The sequence below is a fragment of the Letharia columbiana genome, assembly GCF_014066305.1.
Source record: "Letharia columbiana isolate WasteWater2 chromosome Unknown Sc0000001_s0, whole genome shotgun sequence".
In the NCBI taxonomy this organism is placed as follows: Eukaryota; Fungi; Ascomycota; class Lecanoromycetes; order Lecanorales; family Parmeliaceae; genus Letharia; species Letharia columbiana.
The window spans coordinates 119,770-141,773 of NW_023501037.1; the positions used below are offsets into that span (position 1 = coordinate 119,770).

Below are 22,004 nucleotides of genomic sequence, written 5' to 3' on the forward strand. Positions count from 1 at the left end.
ATGGCTTCCAAACCCACAATTCGCATCGGTGTTCTCCTCATCGACACCGTCGAACTCCTCGACCTTTCCCCTATCGATCTCTTCGGCATGCTCTCTGAACCCTACGTCTCCACCCTCTCCTTCCTGCCCCCGCCTCTCAAAGCCGGCGCCGTCCCCATGGAAATCCTCTACATCAACCAAGCCGGCCCCAATACACTCCAAGAATGTACTGCAAATGTAGGATTGCGCGTCGATGCCTCTATCTCTGACAAGATTTGTGCTCCTGCAAAGAAAGGTGGAGAGAAGACGCTTGATATCCTATTGATTCCTGGACCTGACCCTTCCGCGTATAAGCCGACAGATGCGCTGAACGGCTTCATCGAGGGGCATTTTGACAACGGGACGGATGTACTGAGTGTTTGCACGGGGATATACCCGACTGGCTGCGCCGGAGTTTTGAAGGGGAGGAGGGTTACCGGTCCGAAGCCGTTGGTGTCGGAGCTGCAGAAGAAGTTTCCGGAGGCGATTTGGGAGACTAAGAGGTGGGTCAGTGATGGCAATCTTTGGAGTAGTGGTAAGTCTCCTGTCTTCATGCAACATGATGCTCAAGAAGCTTCAGCTGACATGAGACTTGCATGTCAAAGGCGCCTTCACCAATGGACAGGATATGGTTGCGGCGTATATCCGTGAAAAGTGGCCCGGCCCTACCGCCGAGGCCATGATGGCTCTGGCTGATGTTGGTGAGAGACCGCATGAGTATGGAGTAGCAACGTGAGTAGCAATGTCCAACGACTTTGGACAGTGGTGAGGGCGCGGGCTTGGCCTTACAAGCAGTAACGGTGGAGATGAGGCTCATGTTGATGTCTACTGCCACACATTCATTAAATCTGGAAATTATATAGACAAGTATTCAAAGGTCAAGACTCTCTTCTACAAATAATTTTTCTGTTCCAGCATGATTTCCAGAAAACCTATGATCAATTCGAGATTATGAGATGATCCGCTGAGCTGATCCACTCCCTACGTCATTCACTCTTGAAAGCTTCGACTTCCTTCTCCATTCCCGCATTCACTGCCTGTCAACGCGGCTTTCTCTCTCTCTCTCTCTCCCTCTCTCTCTCTCTCTTCACCCTCCATCAACACGATCATGAGCCCTGGTCTCCCCCAACGTGACAGCCCACTGCTATCTTGATTCGTGATTCTACATCCTACCCCTCGGTCGGCAGAGTGGCGCGGTAAACAAACTCTACTCCTCTCCAAGATCCTCTTCGTTTTCATTGCGTTGATGCCATTGCACTCCTCGCTACCTACTATTGTACCTGTGGTGTACTACGTTCATCGAACATCAAGGACTTCGCTTCTACTTGTCTCCTACTGCCGCCAGGTAAGTGAAGAGTTTTGGGGCTGCACCAAGATTTGTCTCACTGTAATCGGTCATTGGTATAGGCCAAGAAGTGATTCACACGCTCCTTGACTGTGAGAATACGAAGTGGTCGCGAATGTCCACAGAGCTGACGGTTGAAGATCTGATGTCGGCGAATCTCTGCCCATCAATACCAATTCACTACGTTCGCCAATGGTCTCCTCAACTTCGACTGCGCGAGTCAATGAAATGAACGTATACCTACATACACACATATACCAACTTTGCCCTCGCCGGCCATAGAGACTTACCATTTCGTCTACTATGGTGCTTGAGCAACACCATCTTCCGGGTTTATTTAGTGGCATCTCACCGTGAGTGAGTATCTGATCCGTGCGATGGCTAATTCATCATCCTTAATACCCACACCAAACATACCTAATGCCCCCTTTCTCGAGCTTTGAACATATCAATGTCAGGCTTCAAGTTTCTTTTGGCCAAGGGGCTCGTCCCTCAACGTCTCAACCTTTTGGGTTTGTTTTACGCAGGAAAACAGGCAGCATTGAAGTTAGCATCGAACGAGAATTCAACCCCTCATCAAATTCTCATCAGGTTCACCCTTTCTATTTCCATTTAGGAAGGCGCATTAACATTTGATAGAGTCGATGCTCACCCGTGGACTTATCGGACAAACCAGAGCGGTGTCGTTCGGGATAAGCTGCATCTCACCATGGAGCTCCAGATGGCTACCTTAGGAATTTTGCCCAATCTGAACTCTCCCACCGCTCCATCGACGTTTTCTCAAGTCAATGGCGGTGGTGTATTTATCACTGCAGCACCGCAAGGATGCTTCTTCGACACTCTATACCACGCAGTTTCGTTCGCTTCTCTTAGCTGTTTTGACGGTGTACTTGGAAAGGATGTTTTTCTTACTTTCGGTCAAATCCACGAAGACATCATTGAAGCGGTGCTTGGACTCGGACCACCCACTCGTGTGCTCTTGATGCAGTTGCAAAAAAGGGAAGGAACTCTGATCGCTAAGCGATCATTCCTGCATCAGATACGGCGTATTGCCTTCTCAGGAATAGGAGAGCTGTTGGCTCACCTTGGTTCATCCAAAGGTCTCCGATGAAGTCTCATAATGATCATCCGATTACGAAAAGAATGAGTCACACGGACTCAGTGGTCAATGCTGGAAGTACACTGCAGCGCGTCAATTCTCGCATCCAGACATCTCATGCTACTCCTGACCGCACCTACTCTTTCCCCTAAATTTCAAGGTGTTTCAAACGAGCTGAAGAGAAAGTCTTCATCGTGATGAAAGTGAGAAAAAGGTGTTATACATGAATACACTTATCATCCATCCGAACGCCCTGAGATAGGTCAAAAATGGCGACTAACGAAAGTGACTGAAGAGCTTGGTGTCATCAAAGGTATCTGACCAAAGCTCTTATCGATTGTATGTCTATCTCACTTCTTCTTTCTTCCCCAAAGACTTTACGTAAGACGACTTCCTTTTCTTCTCGAATTCTAGATCAAGACGATATCAGCATTACATCCTCACGCAAGGTGAGTTACTATGCATACGTTTAGGACATATGGTTGCAAAGCTGACTCTTGTCTATAGAAACAAAAAATACAACCCTCACATCACGATGAGTGCATCAACGCCTCATTGAAAGCATTGCAATAATCCACAGCTAGCCTAGCTCAATACGACCGTCGATTCTTTGTTGCTCTGGCTCATTTGCAGCCGGGCTCATCAGTTCCGCTGTCGTGGCCACGGCTGCAAAGGAAATCCTGGGCTCCGACCATGGATTGATTGTGGCGATTACAATTCCCTTGGGTCCTTACAGGAACCTCAGCTCGGATTGGGATCTCTTAGCCTGGAAGACGAGATCAGGTTTTTTCTATACCGATGTCACCCACTTCGAAGAAATTAACCCCTATTGATCGTCTGAGCAAATTTCTTACTATCTGCCACGATTGATATATCATCGTCAACAGCATCATTTTATAAGGTCTTATACATATATAAACCAACCTTGAAGATCACAAATACATTGTATCCCCGCCCTTCATATCTTTACCTTAGTTTATATACGATTCTTCAACCTCTATATCGGCACTGCTTGAGACCCTCAATATCGGACATTAGTTCGACGAATATCTCATTATCGTGCGGAGAATTTGGAACCCATCTTATAGCATCGTCGAACTTTACAACGCGCCTCACAAGAAGCCAAAAGTGAATAGAGCCCGTGCTTTGGCCAACGAGCTCACCAATCTTGCCGAGCTCACCATCTATCCATAAAGCTTCCCAGCATCTCATTACTTCTCTTAACTCGTCAACAGAATTTCTCCTTCTAATATCGATCCACCACCAGCGTCAATCGCGCTTGGGGAAGACTTAGTCTTCAAGATAAAAAAGAAGACGTATAAGGCATCTTTGCGGAGCTTAACAACTTTTGCCCATTGGGGTCATTATTTCCTAATGAAATACCGCTGATGTAGAAGCATTCTTCAATGAAGAAGCGTCTCTGATCGGTTGTGCGGTTCGAACACCGCTGACTCGAGATATTTTTCAGACCCTCATGGTTATGATGAGCCGGATATTCGAAAGGCAGCTCTCGCTCCGGTACAAAGCCGTCGAAACTGCCGTGCGGCTCCGCCGCACCTGCGATCATTTTAACACGGCCCTAACGGCCATCCAACGTGTGGAGAACCGCCTGGGGACGAAGAAGAAGCCAGACGGGGAAGCGGTGGAGCTTGATAAGGCGAAGACTCTTCGCAAGATTCTGGGTGTCCTCACGGGCATCTATGATGTCATGCGCTTTACCGTACATACCCATACTTTTTCAATAAGGCTACGATGACATTTCGAGTATCGACGAGTTTAACCGCTCTGCTTTCGTACACAGGCACCTTCCTCCTAGCAACCTACGCGGAGACGCCATTCTAAAATATCCATCTGCGAACAATCTAGATATCGCATACCCTGTTACATCCTTTGGTTGCTACCTGTATTTGCTTGCTTCCATTCTTTGCCACAGCCTTCTATGATACTCTTTGATGCATAGCGAGCTCGCTATGAGCTTTTCCTGTTGACGGGATGTTGTCACGGCAAGCTGTCGTGGTTGCCTAGGTATTTGCTCTTACCTATCTTTTATGTCTGCCAAGGAAGTCTACATCTGAGCAGAGAATAATCATCTTTATTACACACCACAATACCACCTACCCAGGTTGCCGCTACAACATGGTAGCAACATTTTAACATGTCTTGACTCATAAAGGGATAACAGGGATGTGGACCGTATCAGCAACAGCACATGCCTACTCTCTTCAGGCATAGACGTTGTTCTTCGAACCCTCGGGTAGGAATCTCCTCAGAATTAACAAATCCCTTTCTTCATTCCATCAGAGTTCTCCATAGGTATTCTTCAATCCTTCTACTCAGTGAGAACCGATCTTTTTGTTCCATGATTCTCATGGTGACCATGCCATGGGCTCAATGTGGCGTGGAAGTGATCGGTCTAGTCCTGAATATCCTTTTCTTTTCCAGCCGTGCTTCCCTGAAGCCTTTTGCAACGGAGACATCTCTGTCACTGGCTCCTAGGAATCTGAGTATCTCACCGAGATCTCTCCACAAAAGCCTTCCACAACTCCTCCCTCCTTCCGGATACCGAAACAGCTGTCTGCTTTCTACTCCAAAAGCCGTCTTCACAAGCCGTCCTTCGACTTCTCTTGAAGCTTTCCATCCTGTCACTGCAGTGACCGCCCCACTTGTGGAGCCTTTTCTACCACTCGATTCGAGAACCTTACTGCAGCTGGGGATCTCGACTACAGAAGCACCCACCACAGTGCCTTCCTGCCACCATGAGCCTTCCGCGTACCGTCTTTCTACTACGCCTGAAGCTTCTTTCCAACAAGCTCCTCCGATGAACTTGAGGTAGATTCAACTCTCCCTCAGACAAGACTTTACCACGCTTGATCAAGTGCAGAAAGAAGGCATCACTTGAAGAAGTCCTGCCAATCTGTACCGAAAACCGATTTTAGCCTTGGGCGACCAAGATACAGCCGAAGCTAGTTACGCTGGTCTTTGCAACAACGTTACGAAACGAGGGAAGATCAACGCTTCTCGGTTCGTTGGCGACCGCCAATTCGACTGTTGGCCGCTCCAAGGCGTGTCAGAGGGATCGTCTGAGCTGCCATGTCAGATGATAAGTTTCCAACCGAAGACAAGGGGCACTTTAGTTAGCTTCCCGACAGACAAAACATCTGCTAGGCTCTTTTGAGAGATGTGTTGACTTCCTCGTGTAAGTAGCAATTAGCGGCATCTCTACGTTGCGAATGACGCTTCAGCAGTCAAGGGTTTCGGGTCTCAATCACCGAAAATGATAACTATGAAGTACGAAAGTTGTGAATGAAGCATAGAATTCATACAGTAAACCGCAATCGATGCCGCAAGTCATTACGGACTAACATGATGTAACGCAATTAAAGGCCGCTAGCTGTTCTCATTGAGAGATTTCCTACCGGCAATCTCAATGCAGAGCTGAGGACAACACTTCGCCTCTGACTAAAGCAAAAAGAGGAATGTAGAAGCTACAAATCCTGCTCCTGAAACCTCGGGTTGAACAACGACAACAAAGACTTGCTCTCCAAAGGTGAAAGGCCCCAAGGACCCAGCTATCGCAGACAACATAGGAGAGCAGGTCGAAGTGCGGTACTGCGAGCACGAGGAACGAGGATGGAAGATTATATTTCCCATCCAAGATACCCGGCAAGAAATGTTCCCGTCGCATGTTCTCGATGTGCGGCATTTCGTCTTGGGGTAAAGCGTGTCACCGAGAATAAAGAGTTCGGATCTAGGGACCGCATCCACAACCACCGTCCGTGTTCCCCGCAAGAAGTGGAACGTTGCCATCGTGAACCCAGAAGCTGTAGCATTCATATACAGAATAGTATAACAATCCGCTATGCCAACCCTGTACTAAACCAAAAAAAAAGGCCTTCCGCAGTCCATCTTTTCCATAAAAACCAATCAAACCCCCATATGTACTAGTACGTTCCCTCCCTAACTACAAACTCAACCGATCCAAGCTCAAGCGATCCCCACTCCTCTCCTTCCTCACCGCCCCCAGCCTCAGATACCTCTCCTCCCCACCCGCCGTCTTCCCACCCACATACCACTTCTCGCCCAAATCCCTGAAGCCGCCCTCGCTGCTGGTGTCGCTGCCCCTCCTCGCGCGGCGGAAGCCGCCGCCCGGCGGGGACATGGCCTGCGGGCTCCTCGGCGGCGGGGACATGGACGCGGACGGGGAGGTCGAGGCCGGACGGGCGTGGGCGTGGGAGAGGGAGGGGTTGGCGGCGTGGACGGCGGCGGTCGTGGCGCCCGGGGAAGGGGATTTGGTCGCGATGGCGCGGGAGAGGGTCGGGGGGGCGTAGGCGGATGGGGCTGTGGGGGTGGAGGTGGAGGTGGTGGAGGAGGAGGAGGGGTTCGAGGAGGATTTCGAGATGGCGGATTGGGCGCGGAAGGCGGCGAGGAAGTTGAAGAAGAAGGGGCGGTTGGTCGGCATTGTTGTTGGTGGTGGAGGTGGTGATGGGTTGGGTGCTGGGTGTTGGGATGAGGGTGTTGGGGTGTGATTGGGAAGAGTAGAGGAGACTTCAGACGTGGTGCATTCTATTCACGTCAGCTTGGTGCTTAGATGCGAGAAAAGGGTCTCCGTACGGAGGATTTCTAGCAATGAGGCATTTGAATGACTGGCGTCAGATCTCCGGGACTGGGCTGTTTGATTGTCGTCGAAGCAGGAATCAAGAGCAATTCACACTGCTCGCGTCTTCAAAGACTCGGCAGACATTCATGATTGTGAGAAGAGTTAAGAGGGTGAAGTGTGGGGTAATTCATTCGGTCCTTCTTGTTTGCTTTTGCTACGGGCTTGTGAATTTCGTCGCTTTTTGACCGTCGGCAAATGCCGGAACCAGCTCCGACTCGCACCGGAAGATTTGGACGTGGCATTTGCCGGAAATGACGTTGCAACCCGCAACACTTTTCTTATCCTCTTCTTCTCTACCTTACATGTACGAATGTCGCGTGAAACCTCTGGCCCGTCGAGCTTCATGAGACGGCATTGTCTGTAATGGAGAGTTGGTCGGCTACCAAGCGACTAACAGGGTCGAATGAGCGACTTTCTATTCTAGCTACCTGTATCTAAAGTAGTGTCAGGACCTCCTGCTCCTTCCTGCAACCATCCACCTATCGACTCTGGAGCTGCCTTGTTCCGGTCAGAGGGGAGGCAAATATTTGCCAGGCGGTGGACATTCAGCACTCTCCCAGATATCCTCGAGTGAGCGAGGAGTCGAAGATGTATCTGAGTGCACTATACTGGCAGAGTGGAGGTTCTAGCACCTAATAGGTCAGTCTCAATCCGGCCAAAAGAAAGACAGTTGCATCCATGCAGGGACTTTGGGGAAGGAAAGGGTCGATGGCGCTCTTGCAACAATAGGATTGTGCGCTTTGGGTCAGGCTTATATGCTATCAATAGCAGAAGCTGAAGTGACGAATCTGGCTTCTACTAGTACATATGCAAGGAGAAGAGGCCCTTCCGCAATACGCGATCAACGTCCCCCAGTACTTCCATTGTCCAATATGCAGCGCTTCGGAGCGCACCCAACCCAGTCATGTGTATATCAGCTCAATGCAGACTGACGACATGCATGGCCCTTTTCAAGGTAAAAGGGTGGGTATATGGTTCAAAAGGAGAAGGTACTCCCGAACCACGTGTAGTATGCGCCAAGTCTCTTAGACTTGCACAAGCGAGAAATTGAAAGCGCTTCGAGCCCTTCTGATTCGTTGAGTTTCTTTTTCCAGAATAACTCCATACTCCATGCATATGCCATGCAGACACAGCCCCCCTTTTTCAGTCCACAAGCAGTCCACTTGATGCAAGTTGACGCCTGTCCATCCATTGCTCCATTCCATCTTTTACTGCTGCACCCAAGTCAGTCTGCTTATTTTTCTCAACTTTCCCACATGACCTGGCGATGCCAAGTCTTGCCCTTTTCCTTCAGGAGTGTTTTGAGTAGTCTCATATCTATTAATAGACATACCTCTTGGCTCGAAAACAATCTTCTACCCTCTCCTCTTCTGTAAAGGTACAGTGAGACGGACTCGACGTCTGCCCAATCCGCTTTCTGCTTTCTAATGTCCGTCTACAAGTTTCCTGCTTCTACGCAACGTTCAAGTAAGCCACAGCACAGATCACCCTTGATACTTCACCCCCACGTTCTTTCGTCCAATACATCACCTTTCCTTTCTTTGTCGCTCCAAGCTTCGAAATGCTCTACCGCGGTGGACACTTCTGCAAGTTCTATAATAAATATCATATGCTCCGTAAGCCACAGACTTCAGGTCTGCATAGCGCCCAATGACTTGATACAAGACCCTGGACGGCCTCTCTACACAATGCCCATCACCAGATTCGTAAGAGCAGAAACCCACTTTTCTCCAAAAGTACAAATCATGCCTCACCACTACAGTTCCAGTTCCAGTTCTGAAGACCTCGACGTCTATCGAGCTGTCTCCTTCACAACTTCTTCAACTCCTCAGCACCTCCATCCCCAGACCTCTCCCACTGCCCACAAGTCCAAAGTCCTCCTCGAATCATGCAAAGATCGCTTGTCAAAATGTTTCCAACGGCCCTGCTGCCCTTGTTCGCTCTGCTCGTCGAAAACCCGCCTCTTCAAAACCAGCAAGATGGCCTGAGCTTTTGCGCTTTATCAGTCGACCCTGGCCAACTGGAAACCGCTAAGACGTTCCTTCCGGCCAAATTTCCTTTGACTCGGGCCGATCGCCGCCCGAATCAACGAAGCCGAGTACGAATGATGCAGCAGGAGCGTAACCATCACCGGAGCTATGTGACATACATCGACACCAACGGGAGCGCAGGCACGCAACTTCCACAAGTGCAGTCCCGACTATCTTCGAAAGGCCGACGTACAAGTGCAACAACCATACCCAATCGTCCACGCCAACCCCTATGAGCACAATCCAGACTCGGACCAAAACGCCCACTCCGCCATTTTGCGCATCCAGCATCAAACCCGTCGCTTCCACCCTCTTCCCTAAAGATGTACCAAACCCAACATCAACACCCCTCCCCCGCCCACAACCACCCCCGAAACCAACCCACCCTCCTCGCAGCACCCCATCTCCCGCGGCTCCACCACCACCACCACCACCCTCCCAGCCCACCAGCTATATCCCAACACTATCGGCGTCTATACAGCATTTCTCCTCGGACAGTGTTCATTTATTCCATCATGGAGCCTCCGTATCACAGACGAGTTTGACTTGATCGGCAACCCCCGTGCCAAAACCCACACCGTGTGCGATCCAAAAGTCGACAATCAAATCCTCGGCGGACGAGTCCCGCCTACAAGGTTTTTCTCGTGGTCCCCCCGACCGGAACCCTGTCGATTGGAGCCTGGTGGAGTGGCGGATGACCTACGATCCAGATGGGATGTTTTGCATTGATCCGGCCTGCTTGTACTAGTACCAACGGAGACCATTTTGTCCCCGGGACCCCCCGTCTCCGGCGATTCGATCGGCGACACAAATTTGTTTCTAGGCAGTACTGTGCGCTGCATAAGATATTCCGGTGAAATAACGAGACGATTATGCATCTATGTCGAATTAGTTCGTGTGTGTCAAGGGGGGAATCCGTAGTTGCATCGCTTGCAGGTTTGTGACACGGGGGACGATACCTGTTCGAGGTCGACTACGAGAGAAATCGGCATGTGTAACGATCGGGTGTGAAGACACCAATATCAGCGCATCTTCTGCTTCAACACACTCGGTATTCCGCAGAGTCCTGAACAGCGCTAGCAGTGACCTTAACCCTCCACTGAAGTACCTTCGGAAGGCGATCGTATATATTGGTGTGAGAAAGCTCACGGCGCCCACTCCGTCGCCGCAGGCGGAAGTGGTTGCCAGCGATGGAGCTTTGGCAGGCGGGGGGGGGGGGTACTCAACGCCGGACGAGGAGGATTTTTATTATCCAGTGCGGTTTTTACGACATCGCTGCTGCTACCGCCCTGTGTCGCGAGAGTCCTGAGGCGTGTGGTGCGGAGTCTGATCCAGAGACATGGATGCGTGATGTTGAGAAAAGCGTTTGTCACGGTCGAGGGAAAGAGGATGGTGAGCTCGGTGGGACCTTGTAGGAAGAAGGTTCACTGGTGGCAATTTGCTATTTAGGTTATTTGGGCACGAATGAATGACATGATTGGGTTACAGACGGAAAGTGGCCGTTTCATCAATCCTTCGCCGTTCGTTTTTGTACGCACGCGGGCAACTTTCCGGAAACGAACGAGAGCGAAAAGGTAAAAATGCCTCACACGGTGCGGCTCAAGGGAGACAATGCCCCTTCTAATTGCTTAGGAATTGCCCACTTCCTTCGCGCGAGGACGATGTGAAGACAAAGGGAAAACCCGTCGCTTCCTCACCCCGCCCTCTCCATCCCGATCCTGCCCGTCTCCTCCTCCGCCTCCGCCGCAAGCCTCCTGACCACCCCCTCCGCCCCCTCCAACCCGCCAACCTCTCCGAACCTCTTCTTCCCAAACGCCCACCTCTCGACACCGAACCCCTCCTCGCCGCCCCACACCCACTCACCGCCATCATCACCACCGATCCCCCTCTGTACGACCCTCTCGCCGTCATTGTTCGCCCTCTGCGCGCAGAACCTCGACACGGTGGCGCCCGCCTTCAGAATCCACTGACTGGCAGCGGGGACGTACATTTCCGTCCGGTGCACCTGCTCGGCGTGATCGGTGGGGACTTCGAGGGCTTCGCAGAGGGTCCATTGCGCGTGGTTGCGCATCGCGGCGAAATCCCGGTGGGGGGTTTGGAGGTTAGAGTCGAGGGCGCGAAGGTAGAGGGCCGCGAACGTGTTGGCGTGGGTTTAAGGAACGGAACGATAGGATTCTTTTCCCCTTCTCTTGACTTACCCACAGCAACCTCGCGGAAGTAAAATGCGAAACCCGGTAGCTCTCGCCAGCAAACCTGTGAATTCATCGACGACTTGACCACTTTGCCATTCACATCGACTACATCCGGAAGCTTCGAGATGCAGATCATCATCTGCACCAGCTGTTCCAGATTGCTCGTAGAATCACCTAAGTGATTGATAGCATCATAGACGATGTTCTACAGGTCCCACATCCTCGCGTCCCCCATACCCTCCCTGATGCATTCTCCGTAGATCGAGGCGATATTCTCCGCCGCCTGTTGAGAAGAAATAAGGTTTTGAATAAGACGCTGGTCGCTTACTGTGAATACTGCACCTTCTAGTACGTGTGCTTGTAGGACCCAAGAACCACAAAAATAAAAGAGTATATACTTCGATACTGTCCCTCGAATTTTGAGTACATGGTGAATGACATGTATGAACAGTTGCTGGATAATGCCTAAAATTCAAGAAAGTATTGTCGCCACTCTTGCATGATATATTGGTCCCCTTCGACAAAAATCAAATCTACAAGTGGCAGCAATCAGACAGAGTACAGTACCAGATCGTAGACGCACACTGGCACATTTGCACTGATGAGTATAATGTACCCACTTGGTTGTTGCAGGGCATGGGAAGCCGAGGTAGAGGTGAAAGGGTACATTGACCTTGATCACCGCTCGATAGTAGCCACGGATACTGTGGTCGAAAGATTGCACGGTCCTTTGTCCAGCCAGATGTTTAAGCAACAGATCTGTAGCTCGGGGAGAAGTCTCGGTGAGCTCCTCCTTCATCCTTTCCCTAAGATCCTATCCGTAAGAAGCCAAGACGCCAAGAACTTCCTTCTTTGTGCCATCGCATCACCATCCATCCAATTCCCCATCACCTCCTTCATCATCAACCCTCCCCCCCCCCCCATAACACACGAAGCCGTCATCATGGTACCTACATCCCGCCTTCCCATCCTCCCCAGAATCCACTGACCTTTCCCCCCCCCAGGTCCAAGGCCACCACGGCATCCCCTTCGCAACCTCAAAGCCCGCCTACGGCACCTACAAATCGCCTTATGGGCCCAAGTACGCCTTCCCTCTACTCCCACGCCCTCGATACCACCGTCCACAACGGTCAAACCTTGTACTACCAATAGTCAAAACCGACATGCTAATGACACAACGACGCAGCTACAAAATCCAACCCAACCTCCGGGGCATAGGGCCAGGGCGAGCCTTGAAATTGTACGCGCGGACCGACCTTCCAATTCCCCTCTCCTCATCCCCTGCGCCTCGCCTCCCCGCGAGCGGGCCACTGAATGGTCGGGAATGGACCTGCTGATGAAAGGGAACAGTGGCATCACCTTGGGCAGCTTCGGCGTCGTGGGCGCGATATTCGCGCTGCAGTTCTTCGCCGAGGTGCCGAAGGTCAGGAAGGATATACTGCAGGTGGGTCTCTGGTCCTCGCGTTCTGTCCTGCTTTGAGAAAGGTGAAGGGGGGGGGGAAGTCGACGGCAGATGGGATTAGATGGAGGAAGGAGTGGGGAGATGTGGGGAACGATGAGAGGGCCAGGGAGCCGGCAGTGGAGGAGAGCACGAGGAGAGGGTGGACGGCAGCGCTGACGGGTTTGGCCGAGCAGAAATTCCCGGTTATCGGAGACTACTTTGTGAGGGAGATACCGCCCAGTGATAATGTGAGTCCTCCCCTCGGCGCTGACCGGAAATGGGGCTAATGTTCCCGGCTACAGCCGTTCTGAGGTCGTTTCTGCTGGAAGCGATACATGGATGGTATGAACGCTACGGGCGGAGAGCGAAGTCTTTGGGGGTGTACATAAAGTCATAGACTGTGCTTGTTGCGCCATCATTATTTGAGACCATACGTGCAATTATTCGACATATGACCTCGAGTGCTCTTAACGAGAAGGGCTGATAATCACAAAACCAACAGCGCAGACATTGCAGATGGTCAATTGTAATTGATATTGCTCTAATGTCGAAAAGTCCTACCTCTTCCAATCCTGAACGCCACACCCAAATATATGACAAGCATACCTTAGATTACAAATGACAGGCCTAGGCAATGCCCTCAGCCCTGCACAACAATGCTTTCTTTGGGTCTATTTCATACTCAGTCAGCCTTCCCATACCCACCGCCATTCAAAAATCCCTCCTTTCCATCGAGCTGGAAGAAACCCCCTGAATTCCTCTTCTTCCCGCTCTTCATCCTTCCCCTTCCCCATATAAAAGTGCCAATGACAATACCAATCAACATCCCCAGCGATACCCACGGATGGCCCGTCGCAGCTCCACGCAGGCCGAAGAAAATGCGTTGAATGACACCTGTAGAAGATTTGGCGGATATTTTGGGAGGGCTGGCGACAACTTTCGGGAGGGTTTCGAGGATGGAGGTACGAGAGGGCATGATAGGCGCGCCGGATATGGTTGTGTCCCAATATCGTCGGTTCTGAGACAAGGTTGTTAGCACCAAGTATTGAGGTAAGGTCAGGATTGTGGCTCACATCCTCGTCGTTGATGATCACCCTCTCCCCATCGTTGACATTGATACCGTAAGTCGTCCTTATCCACCGTTCCCAGAAAACACCATCCACCCACGCAAAGCCGACTTGCTTCTTGTCGTCTTCTCTGATATCGATATGGATGCTTTTAGCCGACCGTAACGCTCGTTGGTCGTTTCGGTCTTCAGCCTCCTCAAGACGTAATTGCTTCGCATCCCGAAGCTCCTGGCGCTCTAGTTGGAAAGCATGTGTCTGCTTCTCCATCCAGTCCAGCGCCGCATTCTTGATTTCGCGCTTATCGAGCACGAACTCATCTGCCCGCTCACGAGATAATATACCGAGAACGACATACTTGCCACGCATAATCTCTCGAGAATTCGATGCGGTAAGCTCGGGCACGATAGGCAGCCACACCGATTGCATCCAGCCGAGCACTTGTCGAAAGTCTCGCATGTCTTTCGGTGCCAGCACATTGTAATAACTAGGCCTTCCGTCTCTTGATACCAGCAACCGCGGCCACGTCGAAATCTTGAATCGATCGGCAAGCTCTTTGTTGTCCGTCTTGACAAGCTTTGCGTGCCCAATCAAACTCAAGGTCAATCGCTCCAAGGCTTCGAAATCCTCGACTGTCGTAGCGTGGTCGAAAAAGTACAAGAAAATGACCTCCTCGGTCTCTTCCATCTTCTTGAAAGCATCTGCATCCACGTCCGTCACTCCGCCACCAACATCCAAGGCTTTCTTTGCGTAGCTCACGAGATCTCCAAGACCTCGAAGCCCATCATACTCGACTCTTTCACCGCCCTTGAAGAAGTGAACCGTTGGGTAAGCTCTGACATGGACGTCTTTGCAAAGACGAACTTCGACATCACAGTTGACTTCTCCAACATTGAGCTTTCCTTGAAGTTCCTTGGCCATTTGCTGCCAGGTTGGTGCGAGGTCTTGGCAGTGATGACACCACGGCACGTAGAATTTAACGAACCAAGGATCCTGCGTGTTTGTGACCAGTTTTTGGAAGCTTTCTTGCGTCAAAGAGACAGAGTTGCCAAGAGGGTTTGGGGCAGCTGATGGCTTCTTGGGCTTTTTTGGAACCCCTGGAATCTTGCTCATAGCTTTAACGATCCCTGTCTCCGCAGCCGGTAGGGGTGAGTCCTCCACTACCTTATCTTTATATTTCTCCGCGGCTGCCTTTCCTGCCGCCGGGTCCTTGTCCTTCTCTGCAGGCTTCTCAGCTGGAGCGGCGGTATCGACGGACGTTGCTTCAGGCTCTGGGAGCTTCATGCCATCTTTCGGTCTCGAACCCGGGCGTGTGGATTCCAAGGTGTCCTCAATGAACGCACTGAGGCCGGCCATATCTTTTGTGCCCTCGAACTTCTTGACGAACTTGCCGTCTTTGTAGAGAGAGAATGTTGGGAAAGCACCGACTTTATGCTTTGTGCAGGCGTCGCCGTAAGCTACACAATCCAATGATCCAAAGTGAAAGTCGTAGTAGCGGGTAAAGGTATTCAGTGAATCAGACTCCGAAGGTTTCTTGCCGGCAGGGACCGGTTTGGAGGTATAGTAAAACTCGTAAAGCGTTTGCCACGTTGGTGCTATGGCTTTGCAATGGTGGCAGTAGGGCGAGTAGTGCTTCACAAACCAGTAGCCGTTCTTAATGTCTTCATCATATCCCTCCCCTGTCAGCTCCTTCATTGGCGGCACTTCCATGTCGTTGAACTTTGTCGCTGTACCCGATAGTGCTTCACTGTTGGTAGCTCCTGCTTTTGGCCCATCTTCAACTAGCTTTGCCTCTTCTATCTTTTCTTTTGGCAGATTTACCTCTGCTTGTGGCAGATCTAAAATTTTGGTTGTTGGATCTTCTGCCAGTGCCTTCGAGTCTTCCGACTGTGCCTTTGTCTCTGATAATGCATCTTCCACTGTATTGAGTTGATGTTGGGCGTCGATCACAGCAGGTTTGGCAAACACTGGAGATAGCAAGACGAGAGTAATCAAGGCCCTCGATATGAATGAGCGCATGATGTGGGGAGGCTCTTAGGAGCGGTAGGTCGCGCACGGGTTGTAGAGGTGGTATCGGGAACCTGCTGCAGAGAGAATCTGATGAGTGTCTGATGCTAGGAAGAAACGGAGTATCGCAGCGCTACTGAAAGAGCGACTTCCTCTCTCATGCGGGGGGCATCCAACTGTTCATCAGAACTTGAATACCGATGCTCAAGGGTAGTCGCAATTGTAGATGTGTGAGGAGATTAGTTCGTGTGCTGGACAGGAGACAGAGTGGTCGGGGTCAAAGATATGCGAGAGGCGTGGACCCCTGTCCCGCCGCGTCTTGGCACGCGCAACAGGACTTCTAGGCCTAGATATTCCTTCTTTGATCAACGTGCTACAGGCGTACACTCTCACTCCTCACTCTCACGCATGTACTCAAGTCTTTGTTGTCGGGTAGGGGAGGATGGTACTTGTGTGTACAGGTTTACCGTATGCACTAAGAATGCTTGAATAGGTGCAGAAAGGGCCTAAACGCAGAAATCAGCTAATCTTCTGTATGGAGACGAAGGCTGGTCTATTTGTATCTAATAAGTATTTGATTGTCAGAACATGAAAAAACCTCTCTCCTGCATCTTGCTTTTCTCCTTTTACAACACATCCCCCACAACTCCGCTAGGCGATAGGACTTCCTGGCAGCTCGATCTTTCTGGAGATCTCATGCCGAAAGTCTTTAATGCTCGACGATATAACACATTGATGCGCTAGCTACGCACGCCTCCTCGTTGTCCTACAAGACATCTTAATGCTCCATTTTCAAGCTTTGCTTCGCATATTATCGCTTTCAAAACCTCTGTGGCGACTGATGCACAAGCCCTGCTGGTAGATATGGCGGTCAGCCATAACGCAGTTCGACATAAGGTTAAGGCCTTTTCAGGAGAGAAGGCGCCCCCCACTCGGGGAATCAGGCATCGGAGGACAGCAAATCTTTTCGGGCAACACTACCTCACGTCGAGGCTCACAGCTGAAAGCAGAAGAGGCCTGCCAACAAAGATCTTGCACAATCGAAGATTGCTATCAGGCGCTGCTAAGGTATCGCTCTTCAAGAATAGACGACGACAGAACGGAGAGTCATCTAACAGAAATGGGTGGTGGTCATGCTGCAGCTACGCTGGAAGCCACTCTCGGCGACAATGACCAAGAAGTTGACACGACGCACGCAGCTAGTGACTTTGAGCACCTAGATACTAACCTTCATAGGCGAGAAAGAAAGGCCAGATCATGGACTGGATCTATCAGGACAAAGGGTAGCTCATCTCTCCGCAGAAAAGGCTAAGCAAACCTTGCATACGACCGACTTCGAAAAGGTTACAGGACTTCCTCGGCGCACCTCCGGAGACATACGATCTCGAAGACCTCCCTAGACAAGTTCTTGAGAAACTTCGAACATTCTACGCTGCCGAAATCCTGGCATCTGGTGAGCCTTTGAACAGATTGGCGGCTCTTTCCGGACCTAAAAACGCTCAGCCGGATCTTGTTATGCACTGCCAGTCGAAAGAGGGCGAAATACGCGAATCCTGGGATATCGAAAGTCGTAGCATCCAGACATTAGCTGCAAAAGGTCTTAGCATAGATTTCATGTTCGGCTTTGATTGGATGGCGAGGGGAGACTTCTGCGCGTGGAAGGGGCCCCTGCTCAGCTACGAAATAGACTAAGACTCTACAGGACCTTCATAATGCGTTGTCTTGCAATATGTTAGAAGTTCTGCCTCTTCGATTAATTATAATTGCTGGATCTTATCCGAAGGAGCAATCCCGCAAAAATATATCGAACAGGGCCAAAAAAATGAGCTTGATCTCACACCAAAATTAATCATCGAGTCCGACCTCGACTTCAGGTCAGATAGTCTGCGACGTATCACCGCATACATGGATCATCCATCAGCAAGCTTTTTCCGTCCGAACTCATCTGTACAAAGATCATTTTGCCAAGAGGCCACCCTGAATTTCTTTCTGTGGCTCACAGGCAAGACGTGCTCGCTTTTGACACCCACGACGATCCAGCGCGAGCATCGAAGGGGTGTACCTGGGTCGGCTCCTTTGAAAGAGCTATGGCGATACGTGCAAATGGAAATAGATATGAATCGAAGACTAGAGTAGCAGGAATATGAGCAAGGTTTTTTGACCTGGGCGCGCGAATTCTTGAAGACCCAGCTGAGGTCCTCAAAAGAAGGTATCCTATCGTTGGAACCATTCGTGACGACATACGCAGCCGCATCGAAGTCACCAACTCTGGGCCAGAACAATTGGCAAGACGTGCCAATCTCAACCGACAGCTCAACGAATGGCGGTATTGATACTCAGTTCGCGAATACTGGCATGGCGAAACCGTACGCATTCAAGGAACGGCGATCTTCGGATTCTGGTCTCTACCAGTCGACCAGCGCTATTAGCGAGGCTAGGCAAAATGGTCTATGGCAAGATTCAAGGATACGGAAGCTCTCCTGTCATCATATTTTCGAAGACGGGTATCGCACTGAAGTTTGGAGAGAGTATTGTGTATGAGGATTATGGGAAGATGCTGTTAGGTCTCAAGCACGGGCTAAAATGGGTTGAACAGCTGGATCGGGAGGTTACCCATCTTGGACAGCAGTGATCCACGGCTAGTTCATGACTCAATTCACGGTTCTTCGGCGATTTGAGACGGATGCGTGTATATGAGAACCGATAACGCTATGACTTTGGTCAGAGAATCACAATTTGTTGGTCGTGACTTCACTTACTTCTTTTACCATGCTGCCAACGACCAGCCAATGTCGGAGGCCTGGGGGAAGAGTAATGCGTGTAGCTTAGATGCGACAAAGATGGCAGTATCACAAAATAGCCCTGCGGTACTTTCAATCAATGGTGTTCGAGAATGGCAGCCCGAGATGTTGTTGACGTTGCATTCGTGATGGGGGAGCAGGGAATTGAAATCGTGAAGTCACGACTATGACACGTAACTAAAGATCAAGAACACAACTTTACGAAAAACTTGGCACGGTTCTTGATTCTCTTCGCTGTCTTCGGACAACAGTTTAGTCCAACTGTCCAATTGAAAGGGATCCAAAAAATGCAAACAATTGTGACAAGCAGCGATACTCTCCCAACTAATGGGACATCAACAAGGTTTCGCAAGTCACTGGACAGACTACCCAGCGAAGGTAAAGTCGCTGATCTATTAAGAAATGGGTGTTTATTTTAATTGATGTTCTGTTGTAATCTTTATCATTTTTGCCAGGCTCGCACGAGCGTAAAGCGGCGGTCACCCTAGGCCTGATAAAGGGTGAGATCGGGGTACATCTCGTATGTCTTGGCACTTTCTTCCGCCGTTCGGTGCCTTGGGTGTGGTGGGTGACAATATCGATTTCACGTCACCACCTCAGTTTCAATTTCGTCTACTCAATTGAGCGCTTGGGTGTGGTTTCGGTTGAATGGGATGATAAGACCAAACTTAACATGAGGAATACAATACGATTGCTTGCCTCCGTCAAGCCAGGCCGCTACCTCGAAGCTGGCAATCCGACAGGCCTTACAGGTCTCTTCACCCACCCGGCTCCACGATCCACCCTCCTCTACCTCTATGGCGCTACCCTCGACAAGCTCAAGGCTTTCCCAGACCACTCGGTCTACCGTCAATCCGTAGAAGCATTGACGAGACACCGCATGCAGATCATCGAGTCCATCAAACCAGAAGGCTACGATGAATGGGCAAAGAAAGCCGCTGAAAAGATCGAGAAATTTCCTGAAGCCTTCCAGCCTGGGGCAAATTATAATTACAAATCCGCTGGTGGTCAACACTTTGTGACGGTGGAAGACAAGGGATCTGAGGATCAAGAATGGACATCATTGGAGGGCACACGGACTAGTGAGGAGAAGGCAGCGGAGGTCGCGTTGTTGAGAAAGGGACGCCGACAAGACTATTCGAAAGTTGTCAACTGGGAGCCCGAGCCGCCACTGGAGGCGTCACAGTACGTCAGACATCTCGACTTCTTGAATATGATCTGCCTTTCGTAATGTGCTGATGTGCTCGTCCACAGGATAAGCGAAGCGGAAAACCAGATCGGAGGAGGACTGATTGAGGAGGTTATACAGGTGGCAGAGGGAGAGCTGAAGCTGGTGGACACCATGGCCGAGTCCAAGGTGTACGTATCCCGTCTCATGGCATTTCGATCGACAGAGGGCGTCTATCTCTTACGTAGATCAATGCTGACATCTAACATAGATGGGAGGATATCGAAGAGAAGCCGCCGCAAGGTCAATGGGATTATTTTGCTAGAGATCAACACACTTCGGGCACTCAGGAGCCCCCAAATAAGTAGATACCTACTCAACCAAGGATTCCGCAGAATATTCATGAACCCCAGACCAACGCTAATCAATGCGACTCTAAGTTGAAGCTGATTTTCCAACAGAGTGGCTCCTTTGTTTGCCGTTCTTATTCCTCTTTCCACGTCGGTACCTGCTAAATTGAAAAAAATCTTACTCCATACGAGCATAAGAATTCTGCGACAAAAGGGCATGTCATCCACAGATTTCACTCAGCATGAATGCCATCAAATCCTTCTCCGTCCTGCCTATCTTTCCTCATTCGTATCCTTGAATAAGATATCCGATGCGGTTAGTTTGGATCAGATAGAGAACCGCCATATGACCTTAGACGCGGACGAAAGCAGACCCCCGGCTTTCTGTAGCCCGACGACCATGGTTGACTGTCGGACATGGAGATCGATCAGTCAAGTATCCTCTCAGACATAGCGATTGAGATTGTTGGGTGAGGCTTTGCCCGACGACCATGGTTGACTGTCGGACATGGAGATCGATCAGTCAAGTATCCTCTCAGACATAGCGATTGAGATTGTTGGGTGAGGCTTTGCTATCTGTTTCCGTGGATCTTTTGTATCGTAGTCAGAGGTTCGAATTCGTACGCTTTTCCGCTGATACCCATTCTCACCGCAATGCGCCATCGCCTCGACTTATTGACCAGGGTGAGTTTGGAGGTGAACGCGTCTTTCTGCTCATGGAGCTCGATCTAGATACCACCGTAACTCACGAGAGGCATTCTAGCAACCAGAATCAATGATCCATAGCATATCTCAAATTGGCATCATCCATCCTGAACCACCAGCTCTCAGAGCCAGCGGGGCTCTAATCATACAACTTCCATGTATATCAACTCAGCATCCGATCCTGAATTGAGACTCCCAATCAGAGCCTCAAACTCATCTGCGAGCCTAGGCTCTCAATCGCCATTTGGGACATATCTTGTGCTACCATCTCAAAGACGCCCCTCCCGCACTCCTTCTGCACCCTCAACACCACTTTCAACTCCCGCCCTTTCCGACACCCTTCCACAGCACCAACATGGTTTTCGGCCACGCCGACGAAGGATCGGCCGGCCAGTCGACCAAAGACAACAAACCCGTATCCGCCACCGGACCGATGCTGCAAGGATCCAAATACTGGATGCCCACTCAATACGCATACCCGAAAGAGACCAAAGCGGTCATAATCCGCTGCGACAGCGAAGCCTACCCCTCAGAAGGCCGCCGCGTCTACCAAACCACCACCATCTCCTCCTTCGAGACCCAATTCCACCTCAACGACGAGCCCCTCGACATACCCACCCTGGTCGGCCTCCCGCTCTGGATGCGCCAACACCCCTGGACCGGCGCCCGCGGGGACGAGCTCAAGCCCGGCCGCGAGAGCGAGATCGAGAACCCACTCGCCCGCCCCCTCTGCCGGAACGGACGGCCCGAATCCTCACGGTTCGGCGCGCCGCCCTCGCTGAAAGGCGACAAGCTGGTCGCGCGCCTGGACGGCAAAGACCTGCTGGTGCAGCATCTGGTCTGTCTCGGCGCGTTCTGCAATTTGGTCGTGGCACGGTTTTCGAAGACGGAGGTCGGGAGGGGAACGGGAGAGGGCGGGGTGAGGAGATCGGAGAGGGGTGCGACGGGGGAGGCGGAGGAGTGCGCGAGGGAGAGGGGGGTGCGGTTTCGGGGGATGGCGAACAGGGAGAGTTTTCGGTCGTATTGGGTGTGGTGGCGCCGGCAGAAGTTCGACGAGTCGGGGTTGGAGGAATGGTTGAGGATGAGAGGGCCTTATGAGATGTGAGGGGTATGAGATGTTGTTTTAG

The 22,004-nt window shown here is 50.9% G+C and overlaps 9 protein-coding genes across 9 annotated transcripts; 6 read left to right on the forward strand and 3 right to left on the reverse strand.

Moving 5' to 3' along the window:
• On the forward strand, nucleotides 1-754 carry HO173_000664 (uncharacterized protein; the record flags this gene model as incomplete). Its single annotated transcript, XM_037302613.1, has 2 exons — nucleotides 1-553; nucleotides 624-754. 2 exons carry the CDS (start codon nucleotides 1-3, stop codon nucleotides 752-754), a joined length of 684 nt encoding a protein of 227 aa, XP_037170120.1.
• A 5,669-nt stretch (nucleotides 755-6,423) lies between these two features.
• HO173_000665 (uncharacterized protein) lies at nucleotides 6,424-7,207 on the reverse strand (the record flags this gene model as incomplete). The annotated part of the gene is made up of 2 exons (XM_037302614.1): nucleotides 6,424-7,025; nucleotides 7,174-7,207. The coding sequence occupies 2 exons, from the start codon at nucleotides 7,205-7,207 to the stop codon at nucleotides 6,424-6,426; spliced, it is 636 nt and encodes a 211-aa protein (XP_037170121.1).
• A 3,635-nt stretch (nucleotides 7,208-10,842) lies between these two features.
• Nucleotides 10,843-11,139, reverse strand: HO173_000666 (uncharacterized protein; the record flags this gene model as incomplete). The annotated part of the gene is given in 2 exon segments (XM_037302615.1): nucleotides 10,843-11,115; nucleotides 11,134-11,139. The coding sequence occupies 2 exon segments, from the start codon at nucleotides 11,137-11,139 to the stop codon at nucleotides 10,843-10,845; spliced, it is 279 nt and encodes a 92-aa protein (XP_037170122.1).
• An 803-nt stretch (nucleotides 11,140-11,942) lies between these two features.
• HO173_000667 (uncharacterized protein) lies at nucleotides 11,943-13,093 on the forward strand (the record flags this gene model as incomplete). Its single annotated transcript, XM_037302616.1, has 4 exons — nucleotides 11,943-12,123; nucleotides 12,346-12,785; nucleotides 12,977-13,030; nucleotides 13,085-13,093. The coding sequence occupies 4 exons, from the start codon at nucleotides 11,943-11,945 to the stop codon at nucleotides 13,091-13,093; spliced, it is 684 nt and encodes a 227-aa protein (XP_037170123.1).
• A 371-nt stretch (nucleotides 13,094-13,464) lies between these two features.
• On the reverse strand, nucleotides 13,465-15,865 carry HO173_000668 (uncharacterized protein; the record flags this gene model as incomplete). The annotated part of the gene is made up of 2 exons (XM_037302617.1): nucleotides 13,465-13,800; nucleotides 13,856-15,865. 2 exons carry the CDS (start codon nucleotides 15,863-15,865, stop codon nucleotides 13,465-13,467), a joined length of 2,346 nt encoding a protein of 781 aa, XP_037170124.1.
• A 1,108-nt stretch (nucleotides 15,866-16,973) lies between these two features.
• On the forward strand, nucleotides 16,974-17,545 carry HO173_000669 (uncharacterized protein; the record flags this gene model as incomplete). Its single annotated transcript, XM_037302618.1, has 3 exons — nucleotides 16,974-17,033; nucleotides 17,090-17,136; nucleotides 17,197-17,545. The coding sequence occupies 3 exons, from the start codon at nucleotides 16,974-16,976 to the stop codon at nucleotides 17,543-17,545; spliced, it is 456 nt and encodes a 151-aa protein (XP_037170125.1).
• Nucleotides 17,546-18,296: 751 nt separating this feature from the next.
• Nucleotides 18,297-18,485, forward strand: HO173_000670 (uncharacterized protein; the record flags this gene model as incomplete). The annotated part of the gene is made up of 1 exon (XM_037302619.1): nucleotides 18,297-18,485. One exon carries the CDS (start codon nucleotides 18,297-18,299, stop codon nucleotides 18,483-18,485), a length of 189 nt encoding a protein of 62 aa, XP_037170126.1.
• Nucleotides 18,486-19,327: 842 nt separating this feature from the next.
• Nucleotides 19,328-20,190, forward strand: HO173_000671 (uncharacterized protein; the record flags this gene model as incomplete). Its single annotated transcript, XM_037302620.1, has 3 exons — nucleotides 19,328-19,839; nucleotides 19,909-20,013; nucleotides 20,094-20,190. The coding sequence occupies 3 exons, from the start codon at nucleotides 19,328-19,330 to the stop codon at nucleotides 20,188-20,190; spliced, it is 714 nt and encodes a 237-aa protein (XP_037170127.1).
• A 1,042-nt stretch (nucleotides 20,191-21,232) lies between these two features.
• HO173_000672 (uncharacterized protein) lies at nucleotides 21,233-21,982 on the forward strand (the record flags this gene model as incomplete). Its single annotated transcript, XM_037302621.1, has 1 exon — nucleotides 21,233-21,982. The coding sequence occupies one exon, from the start codon at nucleotides 21,233-21,235 to the stop codon at nucleotides 21,980-21,982; it is 750 nt and encodes a 249-aa protein (XP_037170128.1).
• Nucleotides 21,983-22,004: the final 22 nt, after the last annotated feature.